We start from the raw sequence: 17,637 nt of genomic DNA, 5'->3' as shown, positions 1-17,637 counted from the left end.
CCCTCGCTGTCGTCAAAAAAAAAAAAAAGTTTCAACCCCCAAAATTAAACAATAATTAGCCTGGAGATATTGTAAAATTATGGCATCTTAACAGGGTCTGAAATTTAATGGCATCTTTTTTGTCAAAAATATCTTATTTTCCCACTTTAGTTCTTCATTGACTTGCAATAACTATAGCTGCATTCCCTATGGTAATTTACTTACAATACCAGTCATCCAAAAAAAAATATCTGAAAAATGTTTCTTAAGGAAACATTGTGAATAGTTGCATCCATTCTTTACTTTCTTTAAAAATAGGAGCCACACGAAAAGATCTAAAAGAATTCGCTGCCTTGCCCAGATCCAAGAAACAAGATAAAGTTAAGTGTTAAGGTCTTGGAATGCTGACAACAACATTTGTTTGTAGTGCTATTGCATTTCCTCTCCTGAAGATTTTTAACTTTAAATTACTGGAATTCTTAACCAAAGATTAATTAAGTTTTTTTCTCTTTATTTTCACAAACGTTTTTTCCTTTGCTTTATTAGGACACTTCTTGTTGCTTTTTTTTGGCGGGGGGGGAAGCGGGGAGCGGAATCATAGTTTCATCTTAAAAAATTGCAGCTTTTTTTCTGAAACTTTAAAGATAGATCCGTTTTTTAAATTGAATGAACGGTAAGCAAAATCACCTTTTTCCATTCTTTTTAGGAAATAGCTATTGCCAAAAGTGAAGTGTAGATTAAGCCTAGTCTTGTCTACATATGGGGATGTGGTTCTGCATAATTGTCTTTATAAAATTGAAATTTCAAGGGATATCCGCGTTTATGCAACTTTTTTTCCAAGTTTCCAAAATCGTTCCATTCCATTCTAGAAAGATTTGAAGTGAAGTATGTAACTTGAAATCCTTAATAAAATTTATATTTAATTTTATTTTAAAAAAAGAAAATATCTGAAAGCTTAAGAAAACATAGACATTCGAGACACAGCAAAAAGTTGTGGGAGACTGGACCCCAGGATATCTGGGGAAAATAAAACTGGAAGAGGGTGGGAGCTGAGCCCTGGAGTCTGTGTCTTGAACCACTGAGCTCCCCATGTGATCCAGAGAAGGTGCCTGCCTTGCCCTGGGGAAAACCAAATCCAAGACACAATGTCCATCCCATGACGTGGGCTGGAAATCAGGTACCTGTTGGGGCTGGGCTGATGGTGAGCCAGGCTCCAGGGAGAACACTGCAGATTTCTTGCTGAAATCAAGGCAAAAAATTTCAATGCAGTCATCCCCCTGCTTCTGGCCCCAGTACCATCTTACGCTTGCAAAAGTTACACATTGCCCTGGTTCCAAGACACTGTAAAAACTGAACTCAGTGCAACCTTAGTAATGAAGGTATTGGCAAGGAGCTGGCTGGGTCTCCAACGATTCCTCCTGTTGTGTAGGGTTCTCTTGAGGCAAAGGGGTTTAGAGCCTTTCCTCCAAACCCAGTATCCAAAGCGAGGGTGTACACAAAGCACTGCTCCATCATGAATGTATCTCCCTCCTGCTGCAACTTTCAGGGACCAGGACCTAGGCATGTGTCATGTTGCAGATCCCTCCTGGTGAGTCTTCCCCTGGTTAAGATTTCTTCCTCTAAGCTAGGGAAGAAGTCAAGAAACTACACTAAGTGTAAAAGAAGCCTGGCCAGAAGGATGAATTCAGTTAAAAAGGAATGGTAATGTCAAAGGCACAGGCAACAGAAGCAAAAGTAGATGAATTGAATTACAACAAAATTAAACACTTCTGCATACCAAAGGACACAATCCCCATGGTCACACAGTAAAAAGGCAACCTAGAGAATAAGGAAAATAGTTGCAAATCATATCTGATAAGGGTTTAATATTCAGAATATTTAAAGAACTTCTACAACTTGACACTCCAATTAAAAAATGGCCAAAGAACTTGAATAGACATTTCTCCAAAAAAGATATACAAATGGCCAACAAGCTTGTGAAAATATACTCAAAATCACCGGTCATTAGAGAAATGAAAATCAAAACTACAATAAGATTCACCTCACACCCATTAGGATAGCTACAAAAACACAGAAACTAAGTGATGGTGAGAATGTAGAGAAATTGGAACCCTTGTGCACTGTTGGTAGGAATGTAAAATGATGTCACTGTTTTGGTGGCATACAAAAAAGAAAATCGTTCCTCAAAAAATTAGAAATAGAATTACTATGTGATCCAGCAATTTCATTTCTGAGTATATACCCAAAAAACTGAAAACGGGGTCTCAAAGAGCTATTTGTATACCCATGTATACAGGAATATTCACCATAGCCAAATGGTGGAAACAACCCAGGTGTTCATTGAGAAATGAATGACTAAGCAAAATGTGGCGATCTATACAATCAAATATTATTTGGCCTTAAAAAGGAAATAAATTCTGACACATGCTACAACATCGATGAGTCTTAAAGATATTATGCTGAGTAAAATAAGCTGGACACAAAGGACAAATACTGTATGATAGCACTTATACGAGGTCCCCAGAGAAGTTAAATTTATAGAGACAGAAAGTAGAATGGTGGCTTCCAGGGGCTGGGTAGAAGCAATGGGGAATTTTATTGGGGACAAAGTTTCAGTTTTGCAAGATGAAAATTCTCAAGATTGTTTTCACAACAATGTGAATATACTTAACACTACCAAACTGTACACTTAAAAGTGATTACGATGGTAAATTTTATGTGTATTTCACCACAAGAAGTACATGCATAAATAAGTGGTGTGCATGTGAACAGGAAGGCCTCTGAGTCTGCACCTAGATTTTCTTGCTCACTAATTAATACTTTTCCTTCAGGCTCCTAATCAGGTTATAATGCCCAGCTGAAAGACATGATACTCCAGGAGACCTTTCCCAACTCCCCCAGCAGAGCCAATGCTTCTGTCAAGGCATGACTGCTGGCAGGGAGAAGCATAGGAGTTTTGGTCAGCTGTGTTTCTTTGCTCATTCATTCATTCATTCATTCACTCATTCACCTGTTCACTTACTCCCCCATTTAATAAATGTTCTCTGAATGCTCCTCAGTGCTAACTATGTCACTGAGGCTGCAAAGAGACCCATGAGGGAGACTGTCTTGGCCTTGTCCACAGTCAGGAGGGGAAACGAAGTCCACTAAAACTGATCCCACATTACAAAACCAGGACAGAGAGGTTCTTATGCACTGTGGGAGTACAGAGAGGAGATAATTGACAAGTGTGCGAGTCGTTGCAGTCAAGTGGGCCTTCTGAGAGAAGGTGGTGCCTGAGCTAAGCCCTGAAGGACCCATAAGGTTTAGGCAGACAGGGAAAGGTGGGAGAGTGTATTTTGGACCAAAAGAGTTCTGGATAGGGGTGAAGAAAAGTAGTCTGTCCTTCATATCCTTGCGTTTCACATCTGCAGGTTCAACCGATGGCGGATTAAAAATATTCAGGAAAAAAAATAACAGATCAAAATAATACAAAGAAAAGATACAATATAACAGCTATTTACATATCACTGACATTGTATTAGGTATTACAAATAATCGAGAGATGACTTAAAGTATGGGAGGATATGCATAGGTTATATTCAAATACTACGTCATTTTGTATCAGGGACTTGAACATCCACAAATTTAGGTATCTATGGGGACTCCTGAAAGCAATCTCTCATGAATACTGAGGGACAACCATATAGGGAAAAGAGAGGGATTAATGGAGGGAGGGAGAGAATGTGAATAGCAAAGTTGAGCAATAACCACAGACAGTTCGAAGGAATTTGTTAACTCATAGGTGCCTCTAATACAGATATTCACTTGAAGAGTCTCCCCACCAACAGTAGTTTTCAGGGGCTCTTCAGAAATGCTCTTCATAGGGGAGGGATGGCCAGAGCTGCCAGCTACCTCTGTCTCCAGGTGGACAAACGCCAGTTGCCTTGCTCCTCACTCCCTGCCCTGAAATGGACCAGAAGCCAGGTCTATCTCCTTGGTCCACAGAAGATTGCAGAGACCCCATCCTGGCTAGCAGACAGATCAATCTAGATTGAGTAGGACAGAATAGGAACTAGAGTATCTGATGGGGAGGAATAGCCCTTAGTGGGCACCCTTCTACCCCCTCCCAACAACACTATCACATCCCTTGGCCTGTCTTGGGAGACAGACACTGGGTACCTGATCTAAATGTCTATAGTAGGTGCTTAAAGTACACGCATGTGCAGGGAAAAGGGAGTATTCAGAACAAATGTTAGAAAAAGTGGTAGCCAGAACCAAGGGAGAAGTGACTATGTGCAAAAGAGCCAGAGGGGGGCAGTACTGCAGCAAGGTGTATGTCATTTTGCAAATGGCCTTCTTCAGAGCAGATCATTGCCCAGGCTCCCAGTCCCAGGACAGACCCCTCGGAGACAGCTGCTCCCTTCTCCCTTCCTCAGCAGTAGGCAGGCTGAAACTCTTGGAAGCCCAGCCAACACAGTCTGTACTCTCCACAAAATGGGCTAAACTTGGAGGTGGAATCTTGGATGTTTAGGCCAAAAACCCGGGGTCAGGAGGCTTTTGGGAGAATTCAGGGAACATGAGGGTAATGCATGTAAATCTGGAGATCTAAATAGCTCCTCTAGCTCCTGGGATCAAGGCCAAGGCTGGAGAAACAGTTGGGCCCCAAGTCTTATGGCTTGTCAGCAGCAGCCAGCTCGGGGCTGCTCATCCCATCAGACAGATAGTCATCTTCATTGTTCTGTTTCATCTTGGTTTCCAGAATCGTGATGCGCTGCTTGAGCTTCTGCTGGGCCCCTGTGTACTCAGCCAGCAGGCGGCCAAAGCGAGTGTATAAGGTTTCCATGTTGGTCTCCAGCTGCCCTAGCTTCTCCTGCACGTCCACCTCCATGCTGGTTGCCACTTCATTCTCATCCAGCAGCCCCTCCTTCATGAGGATCTCCCGACCCCTCTCTTCTAGGACTTTCTTGGCATCAGGGTATTCAGTCACTGCTTCCATAAGATCATCCTTGGACAAGCAGAAGAGATCTGAGTAGCCCAGGCTGCGGATATTAGCCGTGCGTCGATTGCCCATTTTACTTCCCTTAATGTTAAGGATACTGATCTCACCAAAGCAGCTTCCAGCCGAGAGCAGGGCATACTGAGTCACCCCATCATCAGCCACCACTGCCAGCTTGCCCTCCTTAATGATGTACATCTCCTTGCCGATGTCCCCTTTGCGACAAATGTAATCCCCAGGACTGAAGACCTGAGGACGGAGTTTTAATACCAGCTCTACCAGCAGGCCAGCCTCACAATCATGGAAGATGCGCACTTTCTTGAGTGTGGACAAGTGGACATTGATGGCTATCTCGGCCCTGAGCTTGGCTGGCAGATTCTTGAGAACTTCTCGCTCATCCACTGTCTTCTTATTGGTCCACAAGTAGTCAAACCACCTAATGACTTTGGCTTCCATCTCCTTGCTGACCTTTCGGAACTGCATGTAGTGTTTCACGGCATCGATCTTAGCCTGGAACTCTGCCCGGGTGGCATTCATGTTGGAGATCATGGAGCCCACATTTCCCACAATGGTGGCAAATATGAGGACGCCAATCAGGAAGTCAAAGATGACAAATAGGTACTCCTCATCCTTTACAGGGGGTGGTGTCTCCCCAATGGTAGTGAGGGTCAGTGTGGACCAGTAAAGGCAATAGATGTATTCCCTAGCCAGGTAGCCATACTCAGGGTCAGTGATGTTTGGGTAAACCCAGGTGTCAACCCCAAAGCCTATGGATTTAGAGATGACATAGTAGATGCAGGCATTCCAGTGGATGATGACCAAGATGTAGAGGACAAGGTTGCTGATGCGGAAGATGTTAGGGTAGCTGGTGCGTGTCTCTGTCCGGTCAAAGAACTCAAACATGCGGGCAAAGTGCAGCAGGCGGTTGAAGCGCACCTCAGGGCTGTGGATGCCCACAGCAAAATAGATCAGGTCAGTGGGGATGATGGAAGCCACATCCAGTTTGAACTGCAGGGTGCGGATGTAGTTGTCTCGCAGTTTCTTGGTATCTTTGACCATCAGCCCCTGCTCCAGGAAACCTAGTAGAGATGCAAGCCGGCATGTCACCTCTGCCCTCAGGGTATATATATATATATATATATATATATATATATATATCCTTCCCTATAGGCTAATATCTCTAGGCAAGGAAAATACCGGTCACTGAAACCTCCTTCCCAAGGAGGGATATAGCTCATATACCAGGGCTGGCCAGAAGGACTCTAAGAGAACACCCCCTGATTGAAACCTCTCTATGCATGTGGGACCATGAGATTCAAAGAGGGGCACTCACCTACCAGAGTCCCGCCCAAGTAATTTAGTCCAACACCATGTCCAGTGGACTTTCTAAAAATTTGGACTCAGGCCTTCGGATTTACCTGCATCCCAGTTGCTCACTGACCTGTGCGCAATCTGATGAAGATGTCTGCAATGTAGACCACATCTGAGACATAGTCCAGCACCAGCCACGCCAGGTAGTAGTCTTTCTGTAGGTCACTGAAGCAGGCTCTGCAGGAGGACAGGACTAAGCTTCACCCTCAAAGCCAGCCAAAGGTCCCTTGGAGGTCCCAAACTGAGTGTTCACTGTGTGCAGGACTTGGGATGGCTACCAGGGGCATCATTTAGTCACAGTCAGCCTGATGCCAAGAGACACTTATCTACAAGTAACTTCTGCCCCACCCCTCCTCATGACATAACATCACTACATAGACAGCACCACTGACCATTAATTTTCTGTCTCACCCCCTGAACTGTGAGGTCCAGGAAGGCAGGCACCCCTCTTAATCATTACGGCATGCCCCATGCCTGACCTAGGGCAACAGGATTTGAGCACTCAAAGGCTGTGAGTTGAATGAATGAACAAGTCATTGGAAGAACAAACTACAGAACACAACTGAACCGTCTCCATGCTCATCTCTTCAACATACATCTTATTCAGCACTCAACAAACAGCACTAGCCAATACATGTGAGAGAGAGGGTAGTAGTGGGAATGGAGAAAGGTTGGAGGTTGCAAGAACATTTTAAAAGGAAGTGGCAGGATTTGGCAACTGAGTAGGGAGAGGGTTGGGGGAGAGCAGAGTCAGGGACAGAGCCCAGGATGATTGTCCAGTGAGTGTACTAGTCAAAGGGGAGAGCCATTAATTCTGACTACTTGGTCACATTTAGACTGAAACTCCAGCCCCCTGCCCTTCCCACTGAGTCTGCAGAGTTGGCCCGTGCCAGTGATGGTTCATTCACAGCCTCCAGCCACACTAGGCCATCCCGAGACAGGGTTTTTATACATGCTGTTTCTTCTGGCCAGAATGCTCCCTCCACCATCCTCAGGTATCTAATTAGCTGCCTCCCTCCCACCAACTAAGGCATCACCTCCTCAGAGAGCGTGATCCCAACTGCCCTTTCTCTAGCAGCTCTCTTCCACCAGTCCCTGGCATCATCCTGGTCATTTGTTTCATTTCAGGTTTACAGTCATTGTCCGCCACTAGCCTGGGAGTTCCAGGAGAGCAGAGACCATGGTTGTTGTGCTCACCACATTATCCCCAGCACTGAGCACACATGAGGTGCTCAGTCAAATCCTTGCTGAATGAATGAATGTGATTGGGATGGAGTAGGTTGGGGAATGCTGCCAAGGAAAGCTACATGTAGATAGTGGCTTTTGAACTGAGCCTGCAAGGAGAAGAATCTCCATAGGTGGAAAACGGAAAGGAAAGGGAATTTTCTCTAGAGGAAACAGCGTGTTCTGATCCAAGAGTGGTGAATGCTGGGGCTAGGGTGTGTCCAGAAGGTGTAGCAAGAGAAAAAGGTCAGGTTCAGAGGAGTTTGAAGGCCATGCTTAGGACTTGAACTTCATCCCGTGGACAATGGGGAGCCACTTAAGGGTTTGTGAGGAGGGAATGGCATCACCAAATCCTAGTTTTCTGTCAAGCATGTTTGTTGCAAAAGTGGAAGATGCACCCTAGGTGTGTGGAGCCACTGTAGTTGTCCCAGACACAAGACAGACAAGAAATCTTCATGGCATATTAAATGGAGAGAGGGTTGGGGTTAACAGAGAAGTTGGAGGTGCCATTGGTATCCAGGGACTGCTGCGCTGTCAATCCCGGGCTCTGAAGACTGGGTTGCTTTGGCCACCCCTCCTGGGCCCCACCCTGCTCACCTGGCCACCAGCAGGCACCAGTTGTAAAGGACAGGCATGGCAATGACAAACAGCCAGCAGTAGTACCAATCCCCAGCTGGGTCCAAGACAAATAATTCAAATTTCTTCCTGAGAAGACAGACAAAGGCAAAGCTTGGGGATCAGGTCTCCCAGTGTGATAGCACCCCAGCTCCCAGAAACCAGAGGTGCCTGAGAAAGCACTGCCAAAGGGGATATGTGGGGTGAAAGATGGGTTGGCTGAGGGCCCCATTTTTCAGAGACCTACAACCTGGTACTGGGCATCTGAGTGGAACTCAGATGGGCAGGGGCACCCATCTTCCCATTCTGAACCTAGATAGGTCCATTGATTCCCATGCATCTTACAGGTCCCTTGCCCAGAGGGCAGAGCTTTCAGTAGCGGTGGGTCTCAGGGCCTGGGAAGGGATTTCCACAGGATGGTAACTGGGGCTTACGCCTATTCCCACATCCCTCCCTAAAGACAGGTGCTCCAGGTGAGTGAGCACCACGAGCTTCCTGCCCACCTCACCCTCCCTTTTCAGTCATTGGCCTCCAGCCTCCAAATCACTTTCCCAGATGTTGTGTGCTGCTTTGGCAAGGGATGTTGTGTCCTGCTTTCCCTCTACTGGCCAGAGGTGGGGAATGTCAGCTTGGCCAGACATCTGCAGTCGTCTTCTCATTCCTCAAAGGACAGACCCTCCAGCTCTGCCTTCTCTGCCCTCCCCACACTATCCTGCTCCATCATCCATCCCTTCTCCTCCAGCTTTCTACATGATCTCTTCAAAGACCCACTTCCTCGCCCACAGTGGAGCTGAGATTGGCATCCCCTCCAGGGCACTCCCTGAATGCACCCTCTCAGTATTTCCTGGCCACTGGAACTGGGCTGTACATTCACGTGCAGCAAGAGGACATCTGGCAAGAGGCAACTAAGGCAAGAAAAGACACCAGAGGTTCTCATGGCAAGTAGGCCACTGGCTGTTGGGGGAACAATGGAAATACTCTGGAGTTGAAAACATTGCAAGTCACCCTTGCCCACCACTCTCCTTACTACAGCAGGGTTTGTCAGAGCCCCTGGCAGTAGCATGGAAACCCCAGTGAGCTCTTCCATTGCATGCTTGGAGCCCATTTGAGCCCCACAGGCTGAACAGCTGTACTTGGTGCCTTTGTCCTTGCCATCCTTGTCGCCTTTGCCATCCCCCTGCTGTGTGGTCACAGTCTGGAGTTCAGGCCCACGAAAACGCTCGAGGAATGAGTCAGGCCTAGGTTCCTCCTCTCGGAAATTCTTGTTGGCCCACTCTCTGATGATCCCCACCAGGCGAACTATCCTAGAGGTGAGAGAAAAGAAGCATTGGCCAGAGCCAAGACTCATGCTGTTCAGAGAGCACCTGTCCCCACGAGCTCACTGTCTGCTGAGGAAGATGAAAGAAGGACAGTGAAACCTACAAACAGGCCAGACCATGATTTCCCGTGTGCTAAAAGCTGGGGTAGAGGCCAGTACTTAGGGCAGGGGGCTGGGGCTCAGGCATGACCCTGAATGCAGTCCAGGGGAAGACAGCTGTCCTGGGAAGACTTCCTATAGGAAGTGCCATCTCAGTTGATGGTGAGAAGAGCAAAGAGGAGGTCTTCAGGACAAGATGGAGATTGTGTTAAGGCAGGAACTGTCAGGAGTAAAGCTTGCCCTGAGCTTCCTGCTTTCCCTATGGAGCCTCTGACTCTGGGATAGAGAGGCCTTGGGTCCTCTACCTAGTCCTCTCTACTGGGAAGGGTATCACTCTCTGATGCTGAGACAGCCAAATGTGAAGGGAGGCCTTTTCTGGCCCCTCTGAGCTTGCCTGCCTTGGGGTTTGCCCAGGCCTCATGAGGAAATAATTACATTTTGCTACCACCGACAGTGCTCCCTGGAGGTCTTGGTGGACAGGACTAGTGGGACTGGGAAGAGGAGGGCAGTGGTAGCCACCCTGACAGGCCCCATGAGTAAGAAAGGAAAGCAGCAGGGTAGTGGTGGGACCCACCTGCGGAAGCCACCCCTTCCCCGCTGTGGGGCATCCACGTCTGCCAGCCTCTGCAGTTCTGAGGAGGTGTCATTGTCAGCTGCAGAGTGTGGCCTGCGGAAAAAAGAGCAGGGTTGACCCAGGGTTATCAGGGCACGACTTGTCTCCCCTCCTGCGTCATGCTTAGAAATCCTGTGTTCTTTTTAGAGGCTGTCCTAGAGACAAAGATTGCTTGCTCTGTGACAATGAGGCAGAGCTGGGAAGAAGTAGCAGCCTCTGTACCCTCCCTGATACCACGCAGACTCACCTGCTGCTTGTCCTGTGGTCATCTTTGCCATTGGCCTTGATGGCAGAGGGTGCATGATGGTTGTGATTATTGGCTGGGGAGCTCTTCACGCCATTGGCTTTTTCAGTCATCCTCCATGTACAACCAGAGCGCTTATCTGCCAGGAAGAGGGCCAAGAAGAAGGTCACAGAGGACCCTGACACCCATAGAGAGTGGGAGAGTGGCAAGCGAACAGGATGGATTAGAACCCAGGCCCACCTCACCAACCTCAGCACCCTCAGGCACTGCTATGACAGTCAGGGCAGTGGGATACAGCATTCCCTAAGTGCCAGGCGCCAGGGGCCAAGAAAATGAGGGTACTCCCCCAACCCTAATATGTAATTGCAAATGGAAACAGTGCTAAACTACAAAAAGTGCTTGCTTTTCTATTTTACCCCAGTTTTTTTTTTTTTTTTTTTTTTTTTTTTTTTTTACATACAAACTATCAAAGCTAAAACAAAACATAACAAACAAAAACTGTTTAAGCCATCTTCCTGTGCCTTCACTTTGCAGATGTCTGGCACATACGTAAGCTGCCAAGCAGCTCCAAGGCAGCCACTGCCCCAAAGCCCTGGCCCAAGGGAGGAAGTGCATCTCCCTGACCCAGAATAGCTTCCCTCTTCCCTAAGGAGCATAAGCTCTGAGGTGGTCTCCAGTGAGGAGAACCAGAAATCTGGGTGGCTGGGGGAGGTGTGGGGTAGCGAGCAGCTGCTGTGGGCCAGGGAGACATACCTCCTCCCTTGGGCCAGGGCTTTGGGGCAGTGGCTGCCTTGGAAGTGCTTGGCAACTTAAGCGTGTGCCAGACATCTGCAAAGCGAAGGCACAGGGAGATGGCTTAAACAGTTTTTGTTTATTTTGTTTTGTTTTCGCTTTGATAGTTTGATAGTGAGGGCTCTCTCCTCTGCGCAGAGCAGGAGAGGGACAAGGGCAGTGTTCTTTGCCAGAAAAATCCCTCTGGCTGCTCTGTGGAGCCTGCATTAGAGGGAAAGCAAGAGTGAAGGCTGGGGCAGGGAGGAGGCTGGACAACAGTACTGATGGAGCCCAAGACAAGAAAGCAGAGTACGTAACTATCTAGGAAGGAGAATGGATGGGACTCAGAGAAGGAGTGCATGTGGGGAGCAATGGAGAGAGTGGGTGGGATCACAAAGAAAGAGGAGACAAAGTGAGGGTCTGGAGCAGAGTTGTGGAGAACCCCAATATTTAAGAGTTGAGCAGAGGATGAGGTGCCCAAAAAACAGATGGAGAAGGAATAGCCCAGGAGGTAGCAATCTAGAGGAGGGACAGGAGATTGTGTCCCACAGTGTCTCTTGCCACAGAGTCAGGAGGTACTTGGAGGAGTTCTTCCCTGCCAGGGCTGGTTGGCATGCCCTACCAGGTGTGGCCAGAAATGGTCAGCATGACTCCCAGATTTCCCACAGCCCATGCTGCTGGACCCACACAGTCCGGAAGCTGTTCCGGGAGCTCCCTCAGTCCCCGCCCAAGCTTGTTCCAGCCTCTGAAGCTATCACCATGGCAATGGCAGGTATGTCAAACAACCTCAGAGATGCTCATCTGGTGCTCTCTGTGGGACTATGGCACCAAGATAGTAATGAGGGCCCTTGAGGGAAAGGAACCAGCATCGCTGAGTCCCTGCTTGGACCCTGGAGACAGCAGACCATGGAGACAAAAAGTTCCAGGCAACACAAACAAAGCCAGAGCCATTCGCACCAGAGTTTCAGGGCTGGCCTCCTGGAAAAGCTGGTGTTGAAGCTGAAGCTGGCAGATCAAAAGGTCTGTAATCCAGGGCCAGGCCAGTGCTGGGGGCAGAGCATATGTTCACACCCTCTCTAAGGTTCTGCCACAAAGACAGATTCCCCCCACCCCATGACCCCTGCTCCTTCTGTACCAGGAAACAGACCCGTCCCTGAGCCTGACTGCCTGCATACCCTCCTCTTTGTCAGAAACTGCCCCTCAGGCTGCTTGCGGGAAACAAGGCAGTTGGACTGGTGGGTCTCATGTATACACCCTCTCCAGGAAACCTCAAGTCCCAAGGCTCCAGATACCATCGCGTCAAATCAGCTCCTCCTCAAAGTTACCCACCTCTGAAAGGGGCCTTCCCTCTTCCCAGTCACTCAAGCTGGAAGCCTGGTGTCAACCGTAACTCCTTGTTTCCTTTATCACATCCAAGCAGCCTCTGTCCTGAGTTGATTGCCCCCACAAAAAGCGTCAAAGTTCTGTCCACCCATTGCCCTCCATCCCCAAGGCCCTGGACTGGTCTCAAGCCTTCAACATGGCTCTCCAGGCCTGCTGCAGTGGACTCCAGATGGCCCAGCGTTCACTGGGGTCTGGACTGGAGGGGGCACATGAGCACCAGAGTTTACATTGCAGGTAAAGCTCTCAGGGGGATGTATCCATCCCCATATCATGACAGCAGAGAAAAAAGCTAAGGGTGGAGCTCTGGGGAACTGCAACCATGAAAGATAGCTGAGGGGCTGAGTGAGTGAAGGGGAATGAGGCTGGGAGTATGAGAAACATGAGGGAGTTCCCAGGGAAGGCAGACTTTCAGGAAGGGAGCTGTCTGCAAGGCCAATGCCCCGCTCCCATATCAGGAAGATAAGTGCTCTGTGCCAGATACTCCTTGCCCTTAAGATGAGAGCTGGAGCGGGCACTGGATGGAACAATAGGGGCCTCTCTGGGGACCTTATCAAGAGTAGCGTCAAGGAGTGGTGGTGAAAGAGAGCTTGTTTCACAAAGTTTCAAGCGAGGAGTAGGAGGGGACAGACAAGAGATAGAGCACATAGCTCAGTCTTTCTAAGAGACTGACCAAGAAAAAGAGGAAAGATAGAGTGGGAACTGGAGGAGGGTGTGGGGCTGACAAAGGCTCTCTGTCTTGCTGTCGCTGTTATTATTCTATGTCAAGAAGATAATAAAGCAAGCTTAAAGGTTTTGAGGAGGAATTCAGTAGATAATAAAAATATGTGTGCTTGTGAGCAACTCCAGTTGAGGCTGGAGCCCATGAAAGATGGGTGGAATGGGAAGGTTCAGGTACCAGAGGAAGTGACAGGAGACAGATCCAGGACAATGGGAAGGGGCTGCTGAGAAACAGGCCACGAGACAGTTGAAGGGATTCACTCTTGCAAAACCCCAGTGTTCTAAGTGAAATGGGAAGGATGCGGGGGGTTTCATCTTCAGAGACACCAGGCAGCAGTAGGTGCAGACTTTGGAGGAGGCCAGAACATTTGCAATAGCTGCTGCAAAGAGAGACAGGGGATACCAAACAAGTGTGAGGACAAGAAAAGGCTTGGCAAGGAAGACCACAGACCATGTACCTACCAAAGAGAACAGAGATGGGCAACAGATCTTAGATGAGCAGTGGGATTCTCAAGGAGGGTGGTTTAACAGCCTAGAGTAAGGCATGATTATTTGATAAAAAGTCCAAACACAGTCAAGGTGGAGTTGCAGGCTTCTTTTCTCCTTATCCACAAGCTGAGCAGCCAGCCCAAGACTTTAAAGAAAAACCAGCCTGGTCAAGGAGTTTATTGAAAGAGTTTTGAGGAAAATTCCTTCCTCTAGAAGTCAAGTCAGAGAGAGAAGGAACAAGTTCGTCATATAGCCAAGATTAGAAGTTTCAGTTCATGGCCCATTCATTCACTCATCTATCTCATACACATACCCAAGACACCTACTATGTGCCGGGTCCTCTGCTGCGTGCTGAGTTTAGAAAGAAGAGTCTGGCAGTCTCGATCTCAGTGGTGCTCCCAGAGTAAGAGACAGATAGGAACACGATTTATCGCAAGTCTGTTCATGTTCTATTCTGTTTCTGAGCAGCGTCTAACAGTTTATCCACTCCATCTTTCTTGAAATAATGGATTCTACTCCCCTCGTTCTCCTCCTACCTCACTGGCCACTTCTCAATGTTCTTTGAAGAGGCCTCCTCCTCTTCCCCAACTCTAAATGTTGGAGTGTCCCAAACTCAGTCCTTCAATGGACTTCTTGTCTTTTCTCTCTTCATCACCTCCTTCTCCAGTCTCATGGCTTTAAATACATCTGTATGTTGATGACTTGCAAACTCTTAAAACCAGTTCAACCTATCCCATGGACAGTAATTTACCTCCCTCACATAACCACTTGGATTTTGAATAGGCATCTCAGGTTCTGTGTGTCCAAAAGTGAGTTATCTTCCCCTCAAAAGCTTATCCTTCCATAATCATCTGCATCTCAGTAAAGGCAAAGCCATATAACTGGGAGCCATACTCCCAGTTACTCCGGTCACAAACCTTAGCATCATCCTTGACTCCTCTTTTTTTCATACCCCATGGACTCTACATATATGCAAATCATATGGGCTCTACCTTAAAAACATACCTCTTATCCAATCACTTTATCTCCACCATTACCACGTTAATCAAAGCTACCATCTTTTCTCAGTGCCTGGAACATAGTAGGTGTTCAATAAATAAGTTTTAAATGAGTAGTCTATGCATGGTACCTGCATTTTTCCCAGTCCATTACTCCCTCTCTTTTTACTTTCATTGTACAGCATAGGATTCTGCTGTATCAATTATTTGATTTTAAAGGAACATGCCACCCTTTTCCTCTTAGCCAACATGGGGTAACAGGGATCATATTTTTCCTCCAGAATGAAATAACCAAACATATAAAAAATATACGACACAACAGTTTTCAAGACGATAAACATTAGGCAACAAAGGACAGCCATCCCTAAGAGACAGGAGCCAAATGTGAATCCTGTGACTGCCCCAGATTACTCCTTTGTGAGAGTTTCCAGGCCATGGCACAGAGGAGAATGCAGGTGGAACCTGATGGATGACTCCCTGGGTTAAGGACAGAGAAGAGAATGAAAGGAGACCAAAGCAGCTAAAGTTTGCAGAACAGAGTACTGCAGAGGAGAGAGCTGCACAGAGAGAGCTCTGGAGACCTGCAAAGAGTCTTTCCCAAGTATCCATCTGAGTGCTTATTTGCATACACCAATGAGGTGGTTATCCATGACTTAGGAAAGAACCATCCCCCCAAATTAGACATTACAGTTCCCAGCTCTCACACATGGCCTGGGATAGTGCCTCATGCCACCAATCAAACTGGAAACCTAGTGGTTCATGGGCTATTGGGTAGAGTACCTAGAAGGGGCTTGCCTCACTCATGAGGAATAACTGTTCCTTTCACTGAGCATGGTTCTAGTCCTACTGAAAAATCTTAAAAGCAAAACCCAAAAGGGTCAAACTCTTTCCATTAACTTAACTTCACACCAGAACAAGGTTCAAGAATGTTTCTAGAAGTACAAAACCGCACAGCACCCAACAAAGTAAAAATCACAATGTGGCATCCACTCAGAAATTATCAGCCATGCAAATGAATTCTCAATAATGAGGAGGCAACAATTTATCAATTGAAATAAACCCATAATTGACACAGATGTACAATTAGTACACAAGAATATGAAAACAGCTAATACGACTGTATTCTATATGTTCAAAAAGTTAAGTAGGGCCATGAAATATATAAAAGACCCAACTCAAATTTCTAAAGATGAAAACTACAATTTTTGAGATGAAAATTACACTATGTGGGATTCACAGAAGATCAGATATTGCAGAAGAAGGAATTAGTGCACGTACAGACAAACTGATTTTAAAATGAATTTACAGTATTTATTTAGACAATGAAACTATCCACAGTGTAGCACAGAAAGAAAAGACAATCAGAAAACAACAATAGCAGCAACAGCAACAATAAAAAAGCAAAGCGTCAGTGGAAACTACACCAAGGCATATGAGTATCAAAGTGCCCACATCCACTGATAATAGGGAAATCGTAACAGTTGCCCGAGAAAGAAGACGCATTATGCACTGAATCACAAAAGTGTGGATGGCATCTAATATCCACTAACAAAGGTACAGGTGACAACAAGACCTCTCTGCTGAGCTTCAAGCTTTCCTTCCAACTTTCAACTGGACATTACTCTCTGGGTGCCCTTGGAAAGCTGCAGCTCATCTTGCCTCAAGTCACACTATTCATCGCCACCATCAGCCCTTTGACAGATAGACATTTGTGACTGACTGGGCCTTCAGACCCTCAACTGCTGGCTTCCAGGGTGGCTTGGCGTTCTAAATTCTCCCTGAAGAGCATGCCCAGGCTCCTTCTCCCTGTCCACAGCTTTCTGCCAAGTTTCTCAGGCCCTGGGGTGAAGCCTGTGTTCAGACTATGCCACCCTTCTTGCCAATACTGCCTGCACTAGAGTATGTACTGCCTGAGGGCAGGCATCAGTGTCTGTGTTCTTGTCCATTACATTCCTGCACCGCACTGAGGCTGGCTCCTGAAAAGCATTGCATATATGTTGGTGGAAAGAAGGAAGAGAGGGAGAGAGAGAGGGAAAAAGACATAAAGGCTAGATCTTGGTGAAGTTCTGAGGAATCTCAGAAGACAGAGCTCAGAAAAGGGAAGTGCTGAGCCTGAAGCAGTGAGCAGGGGAGAACAGATGCAGGGGGTCTTCCTGGGGAGTGGGATTGGTGAGGGAGTGGCTTATGAAACCGGTTTCTCCAAGTAACCAGACGTCCCAGCTTCTTATACAGCCCAGCCCATCCTTGACAGAAAAGCAGAATAAGCTCAATAAGGACTTAAATGATTCAATCAATATAATTAGAATACTTGATCTAGTTAAAAGAGAAAAAATTACATCACCTCAATTGGTATAGAAAAAATATTGAACAAAATTCAGAACCTATTTACTTTTTAAATATCTTATGAAATCAGAAATAGAAAGGACCTTCTTTCTATTCCTAATATATACATAGAAATACATATAATATATAAATAGAAATATATATTATATATACATTATAATCTATTTCAATATTAAGAAATTGTTTTCTTTTTTCATGGGATTAGGAATTTTAGGTAGGGCATGGTGGCTCACGCCTCCAATCCCAGCACTTTGGGAGGCTGGGGCAAGTGGATCACTTGAGGCCAGCAGTTCGAGACCAGCCTGGCCAATGTGGCAAAACCCCATCTCTACTAAAAATATAAAAATTAGCTGGGCGTGGTGGCAGGCGTCTGTAATCCCAGCTACTCGGGAGGCTAAGGCACGAGAATCACTTGAACGTGGAAGGTAGAGGTTGCAGTGAGCTGAGATCGCGCCACTGCACTCCAGCCTGGGAGACAGAGTAAGACTCTCTCTC

General features: G+C 46.8%; 1 protein-coding gene across 1 annotated transcript; it reads right to left on the bottom strand.

The window, feature by feature from the left end:
- Positions 1 to 4,466: 4,466 nt before the first annotated feature.
- CNGA2 (cyclic nucleotide gated channel subunit alpha 2) lies at positions 4,467 to 14,194 on the bottom strand. The gene is made up of 7 exons (XM_017884079.1): positions 14,128 to 14,194; positions 10,445 to 10,580; positions 10,159 to 10,251; positions 9,301 to 9,471; positions 8,150 to 8,257; positions 6,399 to 6,505; positions 4,467 to 6,036 (listed from the first exon to the last, which is right to left on the bottom strand). The coding sequence occupies exons 2-7, from the start codon at positions 10,552 to 10,554 to the stop codon at positions 4,631 to 4,633; spliced, it is 1,995 nt and encodes a 664-aa protein (XP_017739568.1). The 5' UTR covers positions 10,555 to 10,580; positions 14,128 to 14,194; the 3' UTR covers positions 4,467 to 4,630.
- Between the last annotated feature and the right edge of the window lie 3,443 nt (positions 14,195 to 17,637).

Source organism: Rhinopithecus bieti, unplaced genomic scaffold (genome assembly GCF_001698545.2).
Source record: "Rhinopithecus bieti isolate Rb0 unplaced genomic scaffold, ASM169854v2 scaffold_14838, whole genome shotgun sequence".
Taxonomy (NCBI): Eukaryota; Metazoa; Chordata; class Mammalia; order Primates; family Cercopithecidae; genus Rhinopithecus; species Rhinopithecus bieti.
Note: the sequence above shows the minus strand (reverse complement) of the source record. Positions and strands in the feature narration are given on the sequence as shown.

Bases quoted from the DNA above. Each gene is read 5' to 3' on its own strand.
- CNGA2 (XM_017884079.1), bottom strand. From the start codon at position 10,554: ATGACTGAAAAAGCCAATGGCGTGAAGAGCTCCCCAGCCAATAATCAC. The intron at 8,258-9,300 runs GTACAGCTGTTC...CTGTCTTCTCAG, and splicing joins GGCAAGGACAAAGGCACCAA to GAAGAAATTTGAATTATTTG. The intron at 6,506-8,149 runs GTGAGCAGGGTG...GTCCTCCTGCAG, and splicing joins TGGTGCCTGCTGGTGGCCAG to AGCCTGCTTCAGTGACCTAC.